General features: G+C 43.6%; 1 protein-coding gene across 7 annotated transcripts; it reads right to left on the bottom strand.

The window, feature by feature from the left end:
- Nucleotides 1-2,177: 2,177 nt before the first annotated feature.
- Nucleotides 2,178-17,648, bottom strand: LOC106593639 (nucleus accumbens-associated protein 1). 7 transcript variants are annotated; one of them, XM_014185028.2, is made up of 9 exons: nucleotides 17,357-17,648; nucleotides 13,596-13,747; nucleotides 12,636-12,878; nucleotides 11,824-12,042; nucleotides 10,852-11,263; nucleotides 4,630-4,749; nucleotides 4,157-4,328; nucleotides 3,893-3,990; nucleotides 2,178-3,729 (listed from the first exon to the last, which is right to left on the bottom strand). In XM_014185028.2, exons 2-9 carry the CDS (start codon nucleotides 13,719-13,721, stop codon nucleotides 3,410-3,412), a joined length of 1,710 nt encoding a protein of 569 aa, XP_014040503.1. In that variant the 5' UTR covers nucleotides 13,722-13,747; nucleotides 17,357-17,648; the 3' UTR covers nucleotides 2,178-3,409. The 7 variants fall into 7 exon arrangements, with proteins under 7 accessions (XP_014040503.1, XP_014040510.1, XP_045546963.1 ...); XM_014185035.2 differs by lacking the exon at nucleotides 17,357-17,648 and adding an exon at nucleotides 16,961-17,196 and having other exon boundaries at nucleotides 4,630-4,746; XM_045691007.1 differs by lacking the exon at nucleotides 17,357-17,648 and adding an exon at nucleotides 16,961-17,196 and having other exon boundaries at nucleotides 10,852-11,260.
- Nucleotides 17,649-22,369: the final 4,721 nt, after the last annotated feature.

The following is a 22,369-nucleotide window of genomic DNA, read 5'->3' as shown; positions in this document are numbered from 1 at the left end:
TTCTCTACCGCCGCACATACCACACACACAAACCACCCACACACACCAACATGACATGCGCATTCGCCACTCCAAACCCAGACACACACACGTATGCAGCACATAGAACCAGACACAGACTCACTCACCCTGGCACAGACATGCACATTCCACACACACACACACACACACACTCTCCGTCTTCCAGTCAAAGGCGTTAGCGTGAAGAGCTAGAACTTAACACGCATGACTCCATATATGGCAGCAGAGAGAAATGGGGAGAAACTGCGCACACACACACACACCAGTACACATGCATGCTTTTATACAGAGCCAACCAAGCGTCCCTCCCTCCCTCCCCTCCCTCTCTCTCTCCTCCCTCCAGAGACAGACTGTCCTCCTCTCTGTCTCTCTGTTCTGTCAGCCACTCTCTCTTTTTTCCCGTTAAGGCAGCGCTTGACAAATGCATTAAAAAAAAAGTGCAAATTTCTCATACTACTCACTTCTCTCTGTCAGTGATAGAACTTGAAGTCCCCAAGGATCATACCATGTGGTTAACAAAAGGAGGGGTGGGCTCCAGACCCCCCCACCCCCCAGGCCAAATGGAATAGGTCCACTGGAAGCTCTAGTAGTGCATTCCCATTACACTTTTAAACCCTGGGCTCTTCTTTGACAGTTAGCCTTTTATAGAAACACTCCAAAACCTCAAAATATATATATCAAAAAAACTACAAACATAAACAACATATGGCCTGTTTTAAAAGCCAGGCCTAAAAGCAGATACTTAGATAGCTCTGATCTAAAAAAACAAAAACAATGGTAGTTTCCAGATATATAAACAACTGGATGGCTTTCTTTTGGTTGGTTGGTTGAAAGGGGGCATTACAATGACAAGCCCATATTTTACCCAGGTTTATGTATAGTTGTTTGTTCTATACTCTGTCTGTTTAGGTTCACAGTCAGAGTGTGGGGGAAGTGTTACGATTGATTAACCCTCAACTCCAAAGCAGTGTGTGTGTGTGTGTGTTTTAGTGTGCGTTTCTACCCCAAACACACAGCAGACCACCTCAGTAACAGTGCAGTAACACAGCAGAACCGGCCTGAATCACAACAGAACCCACCGCCGGCGCTGACACCAACTGCATTACAAGGTGCTTCACTAACCCAGCCTGGGTGCCAGTCTGTTTCTACTCCCTTGTCAACTCCTTATGGAATTGTCACGCAATGAGTTACAAGGTGGCGGCAAGATCCTACAAACAGATCTGGGACCAGGCTATCACTAACAACTGTTTCTATAGCAGTAGCATGTCTATGCTCACTTCTGCTCAGAGTACAAACCCCTCGAGCACTGATCTAGGATCAGCTTGCCCTCCCCCCAAACCCTAACCTTGACAACTAGCAGGAAAACACAAACATGACCATAGATCAGTGTTTAGGGGCAACGGGTTCTTCCTCCTTGACACACCATGATTCTACTGTATGATGGGATACTGGCGGTGGCGTCATTGGCTCCCTACTGGTACTGTGATAGATGGGAACTGCCACAGTCATCTTTCATCCAATCACTGATGAGCTGTAGCTAGAATGACAGTTGGTCGTTATTCAAGGCTTGTCACGGTCCATCTCCTCTCTGTAGTTTCTCACAAGGTGTGTTCAACAGAGCTTTACAGGGATGTTTATAGGCTGGCAGTGTGCTGCTGCTGCTGGATCAGTCTGGGTGCACCGGAGTGTGTGTGTGTGTGTGTGTGTGTGAGAGAGAGATGCAGCATCACACACACACCAGAGTGATGGATGAATGAGTCAGCCAAGCGTGTGTGAGCACACTCCGTCTGGGATCTCACTCTCTGCCGCATGTGACAACACACACTTCTGTCACCATCCACACACACTGACACACATAGTGTGTGTGTGTCATATTACTTTAATTGGCACCATTGTATCCGTCCAGGATGTATAGGGATTAGTCCTCCAGGGTACTTTAATCCGTGTGTGTGTGTGTGTCATGAATGCCTCTTAGCAGGATACACCAACCCTCCCTCAGTCCATAACGAAACCAAATACAGAATAGGTCCACCCTGTGTACACTACACACATCTAACATAATGCCTCTACAACCCAGCCCCTACACCCTAGCCCCTACAACCTAGCCCCTACACCCCAGCCCCTACACCCCAGCCCCTACACCCCAGCCCCTACACCCTAGCCCACAGCTTCATGCTTGGTCAAATGGAGACGATTCTAGTATTTGGATAAGACTTGTATTATAGTATTATAGTGCAAGACAAGTACATTATTCAGTTATTACTTGCTTAATAGTGCGAGACAACAAATGTCACTTTCCTTCGAAATGTGAATATGGGGCGTGAGCTGACATGATTTTAACACGGTCCCTTACTCCTCTCTCTCTACACAGAATTCAGTAGACGTATAGGAAATCATACTGCATCATCAACATGGATACCAGATCAGAGCATCTTCTTCCTCGTCCAGTCACCAACTGTTCAACCATCTTTCAGTAACACGTCTCCTCTGCTTTTCAGGGAGTCTTGGCAACAAGTCAAAGGTCACACACACGGAGAGAAAAACAACTATGAGAAGAGAGTCACAAATTAAAAGTAAAAAAAGTAGGAATGAAAACCGCCCTCTAAATGGTCAATTTCAGGGTCAAGGGGGGGGGCGGGGGGGGTCCAAAAGTCCTGCCAATATACAGAATACATATACCTATTTCAACCATTAAACCTTTACATACCCCCCCACAAATATCAACCCCCTCCCCATAAAATAGCCTTCAGTAGGACTTCCAGAGTCACTATATAAACTGATTAATACAATCTAATCAATCGATCGATTACAATCTACTGTCCACAGACAATACGTACAGGTGACTTGACAACGCTTCACGACCGATACATTCATTATCAAAACAGTGTTATTAGACCGTCTTACCACAAAACCAGCCATTACTACCCCATTCAACCCCGACCCCCATCCAACCCAAAAGGTCGCTCCTCCTAGGGAATGTGTTTCAGCGATATGGAAAGGAGAAAGGACCTTTGCCAACCAAAAAACAAACATTAAAACAAGAAAAGATTCTACAAATGGGGATCAGGGAATATTCCTAGGTTAAGCCCCCCCCTTACATTACAAACCTCCCCCGTCTTTCTTTCTGCACCTCTATCCCTCCATCTTTTCATCTCTCTCCCGCCCAAAAGGGGGCAGACACTATGTACATGGGTCCGGGACGGCGAGAGAGAGCGAGAACAAGGGATGTAAAAGATGGATATAATAAATGAAATTCCAAGTATTAAGGGAAGAGATTAAGATATGGAAAAGTGACATTAAAAAACAAACTAAAACTGAGGGAGGAAGTATCGCCGAGAGCAATGATCAAAGACCATCGACCAATTAGATCACAATAAGCCCACTCACTTTAAAACAAAGTGCTGCCGTCTCCGCCCACAACGCCTTGTAACCCCTCCCCCGAAGAAGGTCCCGCATCGCTATTGGCTGCCGCCGCCTCTTCTGCCAGAGAGTTGGGGTCGAACCCATGCTCCGCCCCCAGGGCGTCAGCCTCCATCTTGACGGCGTCTGATTGGAGGAAAGCGGAGTAGGCGTCACCCTCGGCCATGAGGAGCTTGAGCTTCGGGATCCAGGACTTCCTGACAACCCGGCGGGCATTAGTGCACATGTCAGCCGCGATGGCGTTCATCTCGCTCTCCTTGAAGCTCGGCGCAAAGTTCTGGCAGTAAACTGTTGAGGGGAGAGAGAGTTAGGTGCTGCGGACAATATAGATGCACTGGAATGATGTGAAGAGATGCAGGTATATGACTACAACACGGTGTAGCACTGAGTGTGTGAGGCTTGTCCGGTGTGTGCGAAAGCAAAGCTGTGCACTGGAGTGTGTGACACTCACACTTGACGGCGTGCAGTACTCTGCTGTCCAAGGGCTTGCGGCTGGGGTCGTTTGTAGAAGAGCGGATCCCCGTCCCACAGCTGTTAGCTAGAGTACTCCTGAGAGGGGACGGAAAAGATACACAGTATCATTTACTGTATGTCAGAACAAACTAATATTATGCTGCCTGAAGCGCATGCACCGATGCACAAAAGCAAGCACACAAAATGCACACGCTTCCAACGGTCACACAAACACACACACAAACACACACCCTCCCCTCACCTGTCGAAGAAAGAGGCCAGCAGCCTCCTCAGTAGGACCTTGTGCCGCGTGCCGGCGCTGACGTGACAGTTCATGAGCTGGGCGCGGGAGATGAACACGGAGGTACCAGTCACCAGCTCCAGCCTCTCTGCAGGGTCACCCTCCTCGTACAGCCGCGGGTGGCACCGGTTACCTACACCAACCAATCAATCCATTGAAATGTATTACAGCCTTTTTCACATCAGCTGCAGGTGCTTGCCAATCAATTCATAAAATCAATCAATACAATAAGTGTTTTTACAGTAACAGTAGCCTGGTCTAAACGCAGGTGGCAGCCAGCTATGAATAAATGAATGACTGAACTCAGAATGTCAACATGTATAGAGTTGCCTCAGACATGCGAGTACAACAGTACATTTCAACTATAGTATTACTTTAGAAAAAGAAAAACGGCCAGTATAATATTACAACCTAAATGAAGTCTGTGTGTGTACCTATCTGGGTGATGAGTTCGGCAGGTAGCGAAGCCAGGTCCTGGCGTAGCCTCACCCCCCTGCCACCCCGGGTCTCTGCTGTGAGGTGCTCTGGTAGGGACTCCACACGCTCGCCCGCTACTGGGGTGGTACAGAGAGGGCACACGTTACGCATGGATACACACAGCAACATTAAACACGCGGCTACATTAACACACATATACACTGAACAAAAATATAAACGCAACATGTAAAGTGTTGGTCCCATGTTTCGTGAGCTGAAATAAAAGATCGCAGAAATGTTCCTCAAATTTCTCTCAAATGTTTTATAAAACGTATTTATATCGTTGTTAGTGAGCATTTAACCTTTGCCAAGATAAGTCAGGTGGATGAATTGTGGCATATCAAGAAGCTGACTAAACAGCATGATCATTACACAGGTGCACCTTGTGCTGGGGACAATAAAAGGCCACTAAAATGTGCAGTTGTGCCACACAACACAATGCCATAGATGTCTCAAGTTGAGGGAGCGTTCTAATTGGCTGACTGCAGGAATGTCCACCAGAGCTGTTGCCAGAGACTTTAATGTTCATTTCTCTAAGCCGCTTCCAACATCGTATTAGAGAATTTGCCAGTATGTCCAACCGACCTCACAACCGCAGACTGTAACGTTGTGTGATGGCGAGCGGTTTGCTCATGTCAACATTGTGAACAGAGTGCCCCATGGGTCTGGTGGGGTTATGGTATCGGCAGGCATAAGCTACGGAAACAATAGCATTTTATCGATTGGTAATTTGAATGCACAAAAATACCGTGAGGAGATCCTGAGACCCAGAGACCCATTGTGCAGCCCATTTAATTTTAGGTATCTGTGACGAACAGATGCATATCTGTATTCCTAGTCATGTGAAATCCATAGATTAGGAGTTAATGTATTTACTTCAAACTGTCAAACTGATTTTCAAGCCTCATTGACCCTGCTTTGTAGTATATATACAGTTGAAGTCGGAAGTTTACATACACTTAGGTTGGAGTCACTAAGACTTGTTTTCAACCACTCCACAAATGTCTTGTTAACAAACTATAGTTTTGGCAAGTCGATTAGGACATCTACTTTGTGCATGACACAAGTAATTTTTCCAACAATTGTTTACAGATTATTTCACTTATAATTCACTGTATCACAATTCCAGTGGGTCAGAAGTTTACATACACTAAGTTGACTGTGCCTTTAAATAGCTTGGAATATTCCAGAAAATGATGTCATGGCTTTAGAAGCTTCAGATAGGCTAATTGGCAGCATTTGAGTCAATTGGAGGTGTACCTGTGGATGTATTTCAAGGCCGACCTTCAAACTCAGTGCCTCTTTGCTTGACATCATGGGAAAAATCTAAAGAAATCAGCCAAGACCTCAGAAAAAAAACTGTAAACCTCCACATGTCTGGTTCATCCTTGGGAGCAATTTCCAAACACCTTAAGGTACCATGTGTACAAAGGTACCATCTCTACAAACAATAGTACCCAAGTATAAACACCATGGGACCACACAGCCGCCATAACGCTCAGGAAGGAGACGCGTTCTGTCTCCTAGAGATGAACGTACTTTGGTGCGAAAAGTGTAAATCAATCCCAGAACAACAGCAAATGACCTTGAAGATGCTGGAGGAAATAGGTACAAAGTATCTATATCCACAGTAAAATGAGTCCTATATTGACATAACCTGAAAGGCCACTCAGCAAGGAAGAAGCCACTGCTCCAAAACCGCCATAAAAAAGCCTGACTACGGTTTGCAACTGCACATGGGCACAAAGATCGTACTTTTTGGAGAAATGTCCTCTGGTCTGATGAAACAAAAATAGAACTGCTTGGCCATAATGACCGTCGTTATGTTTGGAGGAAAAAGGGGGAGGCTTGCAAGTCGAAGAACACAATTCCAACCGTGAAGCACAGGGGTGGCAGCATCATGTTGTGGGGGTGCTTTGCTGCAGGAGGGACTGGTGCACTTCACAAAATAGATGGGATCATGAGGGAGGACAATTATGTGGATATATTGAAGCAACATCTCAAGACATCAGTCAGGAAGTTAAAGCTTGGTCGCTAATGGGTCTTCCAAATGGACAATGACCCCAAGCATACTTCCAAAGTTGTTGCAAAATGGCTTAAGTACAACAAAGTCAAGGTATTGGAGTGGCCATCACAAAGCCCTGACCTCAATCCTATAGAAAATGTGTGGGCGGAACTGAAAAAGCGTGTGCGAGCAAGGAGGCCTACAAACCTGACTCCGTTACACCAGCTCTGTCAGGAGGAATGGGCCAAAATTCACCCAACTTATTGTGGGGAGCTTGTGGAAGGCTACCCGAAACGTTTGACCCAAGTTAAACAATTCAAAGCCAATGCTACCAAATACTAATTGAGTATGTAAACTTCTGACCCAATGGGAATGTGATGAAAGAAATAAAAGCTGAAATAAAATCACTCTACTATTATTCTGATATTTGACATTCTTAAAATAAAGTGGTGATCCTAACTAACCTAAAACAGGGAATTCTTACTAGGATTAAATGTCAGGAATTGCGAAAAACTGAGTTTAAATGTAGTTGTTGGGTAAGGTGTATGTAAACTTCTGACTTCAACTGTGTGTGTGTATTATATATATATATATATATATATATATATATATATATATATATATATATATATATATATATATATACACAATCTTTCGGCTCTTTCAAAGACCTGACGTTACAATGAAGATCGCATCCCCTCCCAGAAAACATACACTGCTCAAAAAAAAATAAAGGGAACACTTAAACAACACAATGTAACTCCAAGTCAATCACACTTCTGTGAAATCAAACTGTCCACTTAGGAAGCAACACTGATTGACAATACATTTCACATGCTGTTGTGCAAATGGAATAAACAGGTGGAAATTATAGGCAATTAGCAAGACACCCCCAATAAAGGAGTGGTTCTGCAGGTGGTGACCACAGACCACTTCTCAATTCCTATGCTTCCTGGCTGATGTTTTGGTCACTTTTGAATGCTGGCGGTGCTTTCACTCTAGTGGTAGCATGAGACGGAGTCTACAGCCCACACAAGTGGCTCAGGTAGTGCAGCTCATCCAGGATGGCACATCAATGCGAGCTGTGGCAAGAAGGTTTGCTGTGTCTGTCAGCGTAGTGTCCAGAGCATGGAGGCGCTACCAGGAGACAGGCCAGTACATCAGGAGACGTGGAGGAGGCCGTAGGAGCGCAGCAACCCAGCTGCAGGACCGCTACCTCCGCCTTTGTGCAAGGAGGAGCAGGAGAAGCACTGTCAGAGCCCTGCAAAATGACCTCCAGCAGGCCACAAATGTGCATGTGTCTGCTCAAACGGTCAGAAACAGACTCCATGAGGGTGGTATGAGGGCCCGACGTCCACAGGTGGGGGTTGTGCTTACAGCCCAACACCGTGCAGGACGTTTGGCATTTGCCAGAGAACACCAAGATGGGTCAGTCATGGTGTGGGGTGGCATTTCTTTGGGGGGCCGCACAGCCCTCCATGTGCTCGCCAGAGGTAGCCTGACTGCCATTAGGTACCGAGATGAGATCCTCAGACCCCTTGTGAGACCATATGCTGGTGCGGTTGGCCCTGGGTTCCTCCTAATGCAAGACAATGCTTGACCTCATGTGGCTGGAGTGTGTCAGCAGTTCCTGCAAGAGGAAGGCATTGATGCTATGGACTGGCCCGCCCGTTCCCCAGACCTGAATCCAATTGAGCACATCTGGGACATCATGCCTCGCTCCATCCACCAACGCCACGTTGCACCACAGACTGTCCAGGAGTTGGCGGATGCTTTAGTCCAGGTCTGGGAGGAGATCCCTCAGGAGACCATCCGCCACCTCATCAGGAGCATGCCCAGGCGTTGTAGGGAGGTCATACAGGCACGTGGAGGCCACACACACTACTGAGCCTCATTTTCACTTGTTTTAAGGACATTACATCAAAGTTGGATCAGCCTGTAGTGTGGTTTTCCACTTTAATTTTGAGTGTGACTCCAAATCCAGACCTCCATGGGTTGATAAATTGGATTTCCATTGATTATTTTTGTGTGATTTTGTTGTCAGCACATTCAACTATGTAAAGAAAAAAAGTATTTAATAAGATTATTTCATTCATTCAGATCTAGGATGTGTTATTTTAGTGTTCCCTTTATTTTTTTGAGCAGTGTATATAATCTAGAACTGTTATGTTGCCATTATTTAACCAGGAAAGTCATTGAGAACACATTCTGTATTTAATTTCTCTCATTCCTTCACTATGATAAATAACCTATATCTTCTTTTCTTTCTCATATGAACTGTAACTCAGTAAAATCTTTGAAATTGATGCATGTTGCGTTTATATTTTTGTTAAGCGTACCAAACATTAGGAACACCTGCTCTTTCCATGACATAGACTGACCAGGTGAATCCAGGTGAAAGCTATGATCCCTTATTTACGTCACTTGTTAAATCCACTTCAATCAGTGTAGAAGAAGGGGAGGAGTGTGTGACATTCAGAGGGTGAATGGGCAAGACAAAAGATTTAAGTGCCTTTGAACGGGGTATGGTAGTAGAGGGGGTACAAGTGAATATTAGGAAGGTGTTCTTAATGTTTTGTCCACTCAGCGTACAACTGTCTATAATGACATGCAGGTCTAGCTAACACTATCCTACAACGGAGTGGGACAGAGTACATGTAAAGACAGATTCACACTTAAATATGCATCTATTAATATTGACATACCTACAACTAACATTAATGTACAGACATAAGCAAAGGCACACACACAAACAGAACATACAGTAGATAGCATCAGAGAGTGATGCTAATTCCCCATCCTCTTCCAAATCCCGATTACAATCAGCTGCCTACTTGTTCCCTCTAATCTTGTCTCTTCCCTCTATCCCATCCCATCTATCGGTCTATTGTTCTGACCTGAAGCACTCTTGCTCCCTCCCTCGGGCTGGGAACTGCCAGGGACCTCACCATACGATATATCACCATACTTAGGTACAGATATGATATGTATTGCGATTCTCACAAATCTATATGTATTGAGATTTTATACAGAGGTTTTATTGTGAATTAATGTTCTAAATGTATTGCTCACCATATGTCTGCTGCAGAGAGGCAAGAGGAGAGCCATGAGAAAACCACTTTTGATCAGTCATGGAAATAAAAGTGCTGTAAACACATTGGCTCACTATTTAAACAGGAGATGGAGGCCAAGCTATGGAATGAAAAATAACAGTTTTGGTGCAGGTACAGCCGGCTAACGCTACCTAGCAAATTATTACTAATATATATATATATATATATATAAATAAAACACACTACCGTTCAAAAGTTTGGGGTCACGTAAAACATTTTTTGTTGATTAAAATGACATCAAATTGATCAGAAATACAGTGTAGACATTGTTAATGTTGTAAATGACTATTGTAGCTGGAAACGGCAGATGTTTATGGAATATCTACATAGGTGTACAGAGACCCATTATCAGCAACCATCACTCCTGTGTTCCAATGGCACGTTATGTTAGCTAATCCAAGTTTATCATTTTAAAAAGGCTAATTGATAATCGCAAAAGGGTTTTTTAATGATATTGGCACAGATGAAACTGTGATCCTGATTAAAGAAGCAATAAAACTGGCCTTTAGACTAGTTGAGTATCTGGAGCATCAGCATTTGTGGGTTCGATTACAGTGGCCAGTTTTATTGATTCTTTAAAATCAGCACAATAGTTTTCAGCTGTGCTAACATAATTGCAAAAGGGTTTTCTAATGATCAATTAGCCTTTTAAAATGATAAACTTGGATTAGCTAACACAACGTGCCATTGGAACACAGGAGTGATGGTTGCTGATAATGGGCCTCTGTACGCCTATGTAGATATTCCATTAAAAAAAAGCAATTTCCAGCTACAATAGTCATTTACAACATTAACAATGTCTACACTGCATTTCTGATCAATTTGATGTCATTTTAATCAACAAAAATGTTAGCTTTTCTTTCAAAAACAACAACATTTCTAAGTGAACCCAAACTTTTGAACGGTAGTGTATATATATATATATTTTTTAATCAATACTTGGGAGTCAAATATTGGTATAATATCATCCCAAAATAATATTGCGATATGTAACTTTATCAATCCCCCCCCCATAACTACGCTCCTCCAGATTCCTACCTCACACCAACTCTCGCTCTCACCTGTGGCGCCCACATTGAGCATACTGTACATTGTGTACATGTTACAGATCTGCCTGTACTGCTCTTCGGCGCTGTCGTCGGTCACTTCCTCTTCCTCCTCGTCATCGTGGTAACTAAGGGGCGAGTCGCTGGTGTACATGCTCAGCGTCCCCGGACTCGTTCCGTCCGGCGTCCCCACGCTGCTGCTGTTATGGTTACTGTTGTTGTTGTTATGGTTACTGTGGTTAACAACGTTTCTGCCCGTTGCATCTTGGGAGTTGCAGTTGTTTGATGAGGCGGAGGAGGAAGAGTAGCGGGCGGCTTTCCTGGACCCCCCTCCTCCCGACCCCCCTCCCCCATCACCGCGGTTGCCCCCCTCCCACAGGCGCTTGGCGACAGGGCTGCACACCACCGAGTAGGACGTGGCCTCCTGCTGAGAACGAGAGAGAAGAGATTAGCTATGTAACACCTATTTAATGTGTTGTCATCCGTTCATCATGTGAGAGGGCAGCCAAACTCATGTGTATTTATGCTTGAGCATTGAGTGTTTGTGTATTTCCTTGTATGGCACAGGAGACACATAAGTTCACAGCTTGCACCTTTGACCAGAGGGGCATACTACAAAGCAGGATTAATGAGTTAGCTAGCTAACTTTTATTTAAAAAAAACAAATAACTATAGAATTTCTGGTTCATTAAGAAAGCTAAACTTGTTGAGTCAATTAAACCATGTCAAGCTTATCTTTCAAAAAAATACATTTTAGAATATTTAGGCAAGTTAGCCGTCTAACTCATTGATCCTGCTTTGTAGTACACCCCTCTGCTCTATGAAAGACCTGACGTTCCACTCAAGATTGCATCCCCTCCCAGATAAGATATATATTCTCGAACACACTTTATTTTTTTGCCTTTCTTTAACCAGGAAAGTAATTGAAAACATTTAATTTCTAGTCCATTCCTCCACTATGACAAATAACATTTTTTGCCAACTCACCTGCTGTGTCTGTGGTGTGGGTTGTGGCGTAGTCCCGCTCTGCTCCGTCTTCACCCTCGACACCAGGGGGAGGGGTGTCAGGCAGGAGGCGGGCCTACATGCTGCCGTGGAAACCACCCCAGCCCCTCCCCCTGTGGTTTGAGTGACAGGGCTCTGGGGCTCGGAGGGCGGAGTCTCTTCTGCGTGAAGACCCTGGGAGTCACAGCTAGGGGAGGAGACCTGGAGGAAGAATACGCAAATTAAGAGGTAAATAAATCTGAGAAAAATATGTAAAATATTTAAGACTATGTAAAGTGGGAACTAGAAAGCTTTGACAAGGAGAACCTAGCCTAATGCAGGGGTAGGCAATCTAGATTCAGCCGCGGGCCGATTTTTGTTGGAGCAAATAGTCGGGGGTCGGAAAATAATTTTAATTTGCACACTGCAAATTGACCACAACAAAGGCCAAAAAGAGATGATGTAAAAATAACAATAATTTCATACCTTGATTACATTGAGACATGATCACGTCTTGTATTTTGTGAAGGAATACTTGGGAACAGATTTCCTAAAATAAACAATGTTTAGCTGAATTCCTGGTGATTTTACAGTTTCTTTTTTATACCAAAAACTAAAATAATAAATATATATTTACTATAAACTTTTTGGGGGGGTAAGGGGGGGCAAAAGAAAACACCTGTTGCCGACCCGTCCTAATGAAACAATCCAGTTGTGCTGTCAGTTGCAGTCCAATTATCTCCCAACATCTATCTATGGTGATCATAGGAGTTGGCAAGACAGCACAAACAGGTTGCTATGGTTACACTAGATACCTTAAGGAAGAACTCTGTGCCCTTCTCCATGATCTGCTGAATCTGCAGGAAGCCTGCGGTGTACATGAGGAGGAACTGGTCCCCCACGTTCATGCTGAGGCGTCCTGTGTAGCAGAAGGCTAGGATCTGTTGGAAGCTCTGGGGCTGGACGGCCGGGGGGAGCTCCACCACACTGCTCTTCCCTCCAGCGTTGAACAGGTCCCGGAAGTAGGAGCTACTGGCCGCCAAGACCGCCCGGTGCGCCTGGGGAGGGACGGAGAGAGGAAGGGGTGAATACATATACAGCACACAGGCTTCTTTTTAAACAAACTTCAGGTACAACCAGAATATTTCACCAGGTTTCTTAACCCTAATCAAAATTCAGGCATTATCAGATCAATGTAGCCTAACCGTTAACTGTGTTTTGGATCAGCCATCGCCCTAACTTGAAGGTGTGTCAATGAGGTAAATAACGGTCAGTTTACTCCAAAAACAACATTGATGTTTATCTTCTTTTTTTCCCCCCCTTTTTTCCCCTCCCCAATTTCGTGGTATCCAATTGGATAGTTGTCTCATCGCTGCAACTCCCGCACGGACTCGGGAGAGGCGAAGGTCGTCCTCCTTAACCCAACCAAGCCGCACTGCTTCTTGACACAACGCCCATCCAACCTGGAAGCCAGCCACACCAATGTATCAGAGGAAACACCGTACACCTGGCGACCTGGTCAGCGTGCACTGCGCCCGGCTGGCCACAGGAGTCGCTAGTGCGCGATGAGACAAGGATATCCCTGTCGGGCCAAACCCTCCCTAACCCGGACGACGCTGGGCCAATTGTGCGCCGCCCCATGGGCTTCCCGGTCGTGGCCGGCTGCGACAGAGCCTGGGCTCGAACCCAGAATCTCTGGTGGCACAGCTAGCACTGCGATGCCTTAGACCACTGCACCACCCGGGAGGCCCACATTGATGTTCATTAACTCCTACCTTGAAGGCGTGTCCCTTGACAACCACGGAGACGTCGCAGTAGAGCCCCTGGAGCCTCTGCTCATTGAGACACTCCAACACGTTGTTGCCAAAGTTAGGGATCGCCATCTGTAGCGTCTGAGCCATAACGCTCTAGCCCAGCACCACCGGGTCTATAACAAGGAGAGAAATGTTATATTAGGTCTGGTCTATGTCATGACTATGTCATGTAGGCTACAAAGTTAGGGGTCATCATCTGTAGCGTCTGAGCCATAACGCTCTAGCCCAGCACCACAGGGTCCAATAGCAGGGAGAGAAATGGTGATATAGATCTATGTCATGTATGGTATATGTTATGGATCGCTTCCTGTTTGTTGTTGTTTACTGGAGAGGCGAGAAGGGGGGGGGGGCAGAGGGAAAAAGGGTGAGAGACTGGGATTGAAATAAGGAGAGTGATGGGAGGGAGGGGGATAGAGGGATGACTAATGCACCTTTAATAAAGAGCGCTAGAAAGAGAGCTCATTTTTCTTAAATAGCCCATTAAGTTTGTCTCATTCATTTCAAATAAACATTTTCCAATTCTGCGGTGGGTAACTAGCTTTTGTCCTACTTCGTTGTTTTGAATGAGACAAGAGAAAAAGGCAGCAGAACTCCATTACATAATTATTGAGTTTTGTTTGGTTTGTTGCCATCCAGCCTTGATGTGTCAGATCACAAGGAGAAAGAATGGCTGTCAAACTTGCCTCTCCACAAAGAACCCTTAAAGGTTTTCCATTCTTTTTGAAGACTTTGCATTGAAGAAGACTGACACAACTTTAATTGACTGGCGACACATAAGATACCATGATGCCTTTTAATTTAGATTATTTTTAGAGCACTAACTGTGTAATGAACCACATGTGACTGGGAATCAACGAAAGGCCACGGCCATGAGCCACTAGGCTTATAAAAAATAAAAAAAACACTCCGATGGGGATTAGGCCTATTTAATAACAAGGTCAAGCAAAGCTAATTTCATCAACACTCATAAGATTAAACAATGAACGGACCTACATGTTGTCCTTAAAGACAGCTACTCAAGTGCCAACTGAAGGAAAATAGCCTAAAAACAAATGTTATTTTATTTCCTAGGCCCTTGGCTAATTAAGATCTATGATCTTGCTCTTTGCATACACATTTGTATCTGCGTAAGTTAATATACACATGTATTTCTCCATTAAAACTATATAAAACAGAGAAAGAACGCATAACAATTTACCTACTGCCACTGCACAAGATATGAGAGCACGCTTTCAACTTTTCAATAATTATTCTCACAACTAACAGTTAAAACAGGTTGACCTTTATATTTAGCCTAGTACATTTCCTTATCATCAAACTGAGAACATATTGCTTAATTTTGATTGGAGGAATGCAGAATAGACCCAATCAAAACGATCACCTAAACCCATCATCACATTAGGTTCCATTTCCTCTGGGGCCACAACATCCAAGAACATAAAGGCAGTTCATTTAACTGATTTGACCTCTAACCATCTACCTAACAGTAACATTATATGGCCACACGTCACCACCACACAATGTTTATGTCAGGGTTATGTGAGGGACAATAATATTACATAATCTGAATGAAATTCCATATTTTGCCACCTGAATTTAAGTTTTACTTTAATCAAAGAAAAAATATTTATACTTTATGCAACCTCTAACCCCCCCAGCCGTAACATTATAAAACAACACACCACCACAAAACGATTAGTCAGACAGGATTATATTATGGGTTAAGAAACTATATGTTATTTTTTGCTGATGCCACCTTATTTTTATTTTGTACAAGCATATAAAAATATATGAATACGCGCACATTCAGCCATCTAATCACATACAAATGTAAAAATATATGTTTAAAATAAATTATAGGCATGGCTGTAACCAACAATCAATCAATCAAATACTATGATATTCAATTTCCTGGTTTGGGAGGTGAAAAGGTAGCCACAGTTAGCAAGTAGCAAGCTAATGCTAATTTGATGTTAACCAAATTAAAATGTCCAATTCTTAAACGTCCAAGTCATCAATTGAACATTGTCAAGTAAAAGTATTTGCATATTTACTTGAAAACATTTGCTTTAAAAAGAGTCAAAAATGAAGGAATCTACTTTGCATCAACCGGCATGTGGCTATATTAGGTAGCTAGCCTCCCAAGAGCACGAATAATATTAACTTTAAACGGAATATACTGTACATCAATGAATCATTAATAGGTCAATCTCACATCGAAGGATAGCGGGAGAGACTCGTCGGTGCCCGCCAAGGAAAGCCTAGAGGCCTGAACAGCGGTAGAACAGCCAGACGGAGTGGGCAGAGAGAGCTGTCCGTGCCCCGTTGTCTGCCAGTATCTTTGCCCCGTGAGATTCGGAGCGCTCGGGCTGGCACGGGCCGGGGGGCGACGGAAAGACTGGACGGTTAGATAACAAAAAATACTTTATCACCGGTTCTCCCTCTCTCTGCTTATGTCGATACAGCCCTTAATTTGCTCTATCAAACTAGCTAAAAGACAACATCACGAATTGAGTCACAAAAATAGTAGAACAAATAAAATATTCAGGAGTTCTCATCACCCGCCGCTCTCGCTCGGTGCCAGTGCTGTCGGTTAGAGTTACCTCCTTGGGCCTAGGCTAGCTACTCCGGATACACTGTACTTTTTATTTCGGGTTAGCCCATCGTATAATGTAACCCGGCGCTAGCTGAGTTATCACCCAAATTCATTATTTGTCGCCCGAAACAATGGATCATCCAATTAAAGTTTCGTTTAGTAAAAATATGAATTTATAAATATTTTAGTTATTTTGGGGAGGTAGCTTGGGGGGTGGTCCCCAGTCAACAGGTCAATCCGGGACAAACGTAGGCAAGCAACTGGGGGGCGAGTCAGACTGAACCATGCATGCTTGCAGCGAGTGGTGATATAGCCATTAGCCTAAGAGTTCCTGCTAGCCAAGACACCAATTTAACCAGTTAACCTCAACACGCGATGTACATCAACCCCCAATCGCATTAACCATTTATGTTAGGAGTAGACTCATTCTACTGGGAAAATGTCACTCTTCAACGAAACATCCAGGTAAAACCCGCGTTTCAAAAGTTGAGGAATAAAGAGCGAGAGAGAGCGCGGAATGCTGTGAACTCACCGATGAAAGGCAGGCTAGGCAACCCGCGGTGTTTGCAGGCAGTGTGAGTGTGAAGCATAGACGGTAGCTATATAGCCACTAAAGTGGTTAAAGTTTTGTTGGTGCTGCTGTTCGGTGTTCCAACTCAGCCCATCCCCCACCGCACACCTTCCCCAAAACAATAGCTAACTAACCCGCCCACTCCCCCAAAAAACTCACACGGAACCGCTCTCAATTCCTCCCCGAAGAAGGGCCACTTCACAACAGCTAGCCGTCGCAACCACCTCACCGACTTCACGTGTCCTTTCTGACCCTGGTAAAACTCACCCCCCCTCACTATATTCCGTTGGAAAGTGTTTCAATGGAGTAGTGCAGAAGCGTTCCGTCCTCTCCCTCTCTACAGGCAGCCATTCAGTGTGTGAGCACAGCACAGGTGGAGAAACAGAGCGCAGAGCTATCGAGGGAGCCCAAAACGGTACCCAGAGGTGGAGGAAAAGATCACAGAGCTAACCGATCTCTCAGACAGAAAGCGTCCCCAACCAACCCGGATTCCCCTGTCTGTCTCCACCAACTGCCCAAATCAAATCACACACACATTTCCCGTCTCTCCCATACCTGTGGGACTCCCTCTTGTCCAGACAGCCCAGTTGACTGGTGAATCAGAGTGGAGATCGACGGGAAGCCGCCGGTAACGCTTAAATCTCCTCCCCGGTTGGATTGAGAGCTCGCTGCGGTGCTGAATGTGCTATTTTCGTATGTCTAGACTTCTCAGGTGAGCCCCTAGGCGTCTATAGTACGCGCACAGAGTACAAACTACCATCTGCATTCAAGCAATGGGAAAAGCTATAGAGCTGCCTAGATACAGTTCTTTCTTACTGTCAAAATGCATCTTTCTTCATCATGGCCATAATTGTTGTTAGACGAGCGCCACCTCCCGCTTTAGATGTTAAATAATGATAATTAATAATTTCATAACAATTCATAATTCTCTTTAATCATACGTATTATAAATGTTTTAGCCCTGACGCGTTCAGTGTATCACTTGAAATCTTGATGGCAATGATAATTGTCACGTACATGCTGCTGCATACAGTGCTGGAAATGAAGAAAACTTGTGAAGAAATGAGGCATCTGTCAAACTAATAGGGATCTCTCATCGCCAACATTTGATTGCTTCTTGCCTCCTAGTCCTATCATATGCGCCTCATATGACTGCAATGGAAACATAATATAAAACAACATTAAAACCCTTCTAATTGTATCTACAGTATCACATTTAGGCCTATTGAATTAAGGCTTTTCATGTAACTTTTTAAAATTCTTCTTCTTCGCACATCCAAGGCATGGAAAGTAGGCCAACCGCTGGATGAATGACCGCTCTGTCCTATGTCTTTCTATTACAAAAGACATGTTCATTACAATACACCTTAGCAAAATGTTTTGCAATGGAACACAAACTCAGATAATCTCACCACGTTTCAGTCCATTTGGTGCAGAATGAATATGACCCAGTTATGAGAATTCTCTCATAGAATTAGGAATTAGTAACTCTATATAGAGCTGCACAGTGAAGGTGTCATAATACCCATAAAACCTAGTGGTCAAACAGGGAAAAGGTTCCAATCATTTTTCCACCATTCATTTTCCCCCATAGGGGATTTTAGAAACACAAAAAATAAGGGCTGTGTTTCATGTAGGCTTATCCTGGCATGACGTTTTGATAACCATATAAATCTGTGTCGGACAAGGTGACTCTTATCAATATATTCGTCTCTGATTCGAAAATGCTTATTAGCATCAAAGTAGACATACAAGACTCCATTTCCCTGCAAGCTCCTGCATGTCATCTCTAGCTGAAACCTTTGCTAACAGGTATTGTGTCAATTTAAAACTTGCACAAGACAGTTCACAGAATTGTCAATTTAAGACATGTTGCCAATTTATTAATTACTACATTTAGCTAACATTATATAGTTAATCCAAAGATTGTTACCTTTGCCTCGATTCGGCAGTCTCATCCAGATCAATATGGCATTTGTAGTTCTTTATTAGCAGCCAGTTAGCAGTTCATTTTTGGGGGGTAAATACAGGTGAAAATATTGATAAAAGTCAACTTGTCCTCAAGAAATTTCCACAGTTATCAAAACATCATGCCAGGGTAAGCCTACACGAACCACAGCCCTTATTTTATGTGTTTCTAAAAAACCCAATGGGAAAAATAACTGGTGGAAAAACGATTGGAACCATTTCCCTATTTGACCGCTAGGTTTTATGGGTATTATGACTCATACTGTGGTACTCTAAATGCATTCTCTTCTCTCATTCAAAACGTGGGGGGCAAGAAATGTGAATTGTTTTGCTCTCAAGAAAAGGGCACCATTGAAAGCAGTGATTACTGGGGTAGCAGTAAATGTAAAAGTTGACTAAACGAAGGGTTCCCGGGGTGTTTGTGATGCTCGTCGTTTGGTGCGACGCAGACAGGGTGGTGTGAGTAGTGAAACAGAAGAGTCATTGTCTGTTCTCTTTGAGTTTGATGTTGAGTCTTTGCCTGACAAAGTGATGTTAGGATATATAAGTTGTCCTGTACAAGCTTTTGTGCCGAATACATTACATTGTTACAGGTGTCAAGCTTATGGGCATGTGGCAGCAGTGTGTAGGAGGGAGCTTCCTAGGTGTGAGAAGTGTGCAGAAGGGCATGAGACAAAGGAATGTGTAGCATTGGGGAAAGTAGTGGTATGTGTTAATTGTAGGGATGCCCATGGGGCTGGGGATCAGATTTTTTTTAATTTAATTTTTATTTATTTCACCTTAATTTAACCAGTTAGGCTAGTTGAACAAGTTCTCATTTACAACTGCGACCTGGCCAAGATAAAGCAAAGCAGTGCGACAAAAACAACAACACAGAGTTACACATAAACAAATGTACAGTCAACAACACAAGAAAAATATATGTCAGTGTGTGCAAATGTAGAAGATTAGGGAGGTAAGGCAATAAATAAGCCATAGAGGCTAAATAATTACAATTAGAATTAACACTGGAGTGATAGATGTGCAGATGATGATGTGCAAGTAGAGATACTGGGGTGCAAAAGAGAAAAAAGATAAATAACAATATGGGGATGAGGTAGTTGGGTGTGCTATTTACAAATTGTCTGTGTACAGGTACAGTGATCGGTAAGCTGCTGTCATGACGTTGCCCTCTTTGGGTACAGCGAGCACTATTCCCCCCTCCCTCTGCACCATCCCCCTACCTCTGCACCATCCCCCTACCTCTCTCTCTCTCTGTTACACTCAGGCTGCTCTGGTCAGAGAGGTCGTATATTCCTGGAGGAGAATCCTGCCTCAGGGCCAGACAGTATAGAGAGAGTGAGTTTCATAGAGAGAACAAAGGAATTTCTTCCACCTCACAGAACTGAAGGTCCGAACAATATTTATGTTCTGTAGAATGTATAAAAGATCGGTGAAGAATCCAGCTACGAACTGGTCCGTTTGGTACAATTTTGTGAAACTCATGAAAGACAATACGGCCACATGACCATAACGCTGTTTATACAATAGCCTCAGTTATGAGGCTTACATCTAATTGTTGTACAAAATGAATGAGTAAAGATGATACTATTTGTGAAATGACGGATGCTATGTAATGATGTTGATGTGAGAGAATTGTATTTCTGTTTAAAGTTTCACTAAGTCATTGGCACGCCCCCAGGGGCACAGACAGGACCTGGCGTCATGAGACAGCCCTTTTCGATGTCCCGAATAAAACCCCCACCTGGGTTTTCTATCTTCAGACCGAGCTTACATCAATTACGAGGGGGGCTAAGGGTTGAGAATAGACCAGTACCTCTATCATAGAGGGAAATAAGGTTTAAGTAGATTGCTGAATCTTTTAACCATCCCACGTGGTTAAACTCTTAGACTATCGATACCGACAGAAGAACAAGTCTTTGATATTAATTACTAGTCTGCAGCTAGGAATTCGGTATCATTGAACGCGAAGTCCGACAACCGGCAAAACATCTATTCTATAACGACATGAATGAATGTCACTCTGAACTATCCATTCTAACCGAGAGAGAGAGAGAGAGAGAGAGAGAGAGACGACAAACTAGCCAACAGAAATGACACATTGAGCGTAAATATATATATTGATGGCAATTATTCCCGAATGAGTGAGCGTTCATGTGCAAAGGGTTAGCATTTCAATTGTTATAATTATCAACTTTGTAGTGTCTCTTATCTTTCGCGTCCTTATCAGTCCCTCTGTCTAACAAGCCGCCATGCCGGTTTAGCCCACTAGGTTTAGCCCAATGATAGGGGCACATTCCCCTATCATTTCTTTGTAACCATATCTACTCTGTGTTTCTGTTATGCTTTTCTGTAAATTACTTAGTTAGTAAATAAATGATTTTAAGACAATTGATGTATGGATGACTCATAGTGAAGACTGGGTTCGTGCAGATAACCAACAATTTACGACGTTTGGAATGAGACTAACGTGAGGTAAAGAATAATTAATTGATCAGATATTAAAACATCTGAAAGTTATATTAGGAAAATTATAACTTTGTAATCTGAATATTTTCGTTGGTGCCCCGACTTCCTAGTTAATTACAGTTACATGATTAAGTAGTTTAATCACGTAATAATAATTACAGAGAATTTTTGATAAAGATTAATCTTCAGTTTAATGATGCCAAAGACACGACACTGCTCTGACAGCTGATGCTTAAAGTTAGAGAGGGAGATATGAGTCTCCAGCTTCAGTGATTTTTTTGCAATTCGTTCCGTTCATTGGCAGCAGAGAACTGGAAGGAAAGGCGGCCAAACAAAGGATATGATGACAGAGTCGGAGCAGGTCTTTTTGCTGATGCCATGTCACATTTTTGTTTTTTATATGACATTCTTTTTTTGTGTGTGTCAATTTCGAACAGAGTTACACATGGAATAAACAAACATACAGTCAATAATACAATACAAAAGGTCTATATACAGTGTGTGCAAATGAGGTAGGATAAGGGAGGTAAGGCAATAAATAGGCCATAGCGGCGAAATAATTACAATTTAGCAATTAAACACTTGAGTGATAAATGTGCAGAAGATGAGTGTGCAAGTAGAGATACTGGGGTGCAAAGGAGCAAGATAAATAAATAAATACAGTATGGGGATGAGGTAGGTAGATAGATGGGCTGTTTACAGATGGGCTATGTGCAGTGATCTGTGAGCTGCTCTGACAGCTGGTGCTTAAAGCTAGTGAGGGTGATATGAGTTTACAGCTTCAGTGATTTTTGCAGTTCGTTCCAGTCATTGGCAGCAGAGAGCTGGAAGGAAAGGCGGCTGAAGGAGGAATTGGCTTTAGGGGTGACCAGTGAAATATACCTGCTGGAGCGCGTGCTATGGGTGGGTGCTGCTATGGTGACCAGTGAGCTGAGATAAGGCGGGGCTTTACCTAGCAAAGACTTATAGATGACCTGGAACCAGTGGGTTTGGCGACGAATATGAAGCGAGGGCCAGCCAACGAGAGCATACAGGTCGCAGTGGTGGGTAGTATATGGGGCTTTGGTGACAAAAACCGATGGCACTGTGATAAACTGCATCCAATTTGCTGAGTAGAGTGTTGGAGGCTAT

This window comes from Salmo salar, chromosome ssa12 (genome assembly GCF_905237065.1).
Source record: "Salmo salar chromosome ssa12, Ssal_v3.1, whole genome shotgun sequence".
Classification (NCBI taxonomy): domain Eukaryota; kingdom Metazoa; phylum Chordata; class Actinopteri; order Salmoniformes; family Salmonidae; genus Salmo; species Salmo salar.
Note: the sequence above shows the minus strand (reverse complement) of the source record. Positions and strands in the feature narration are given on the sequence as shown.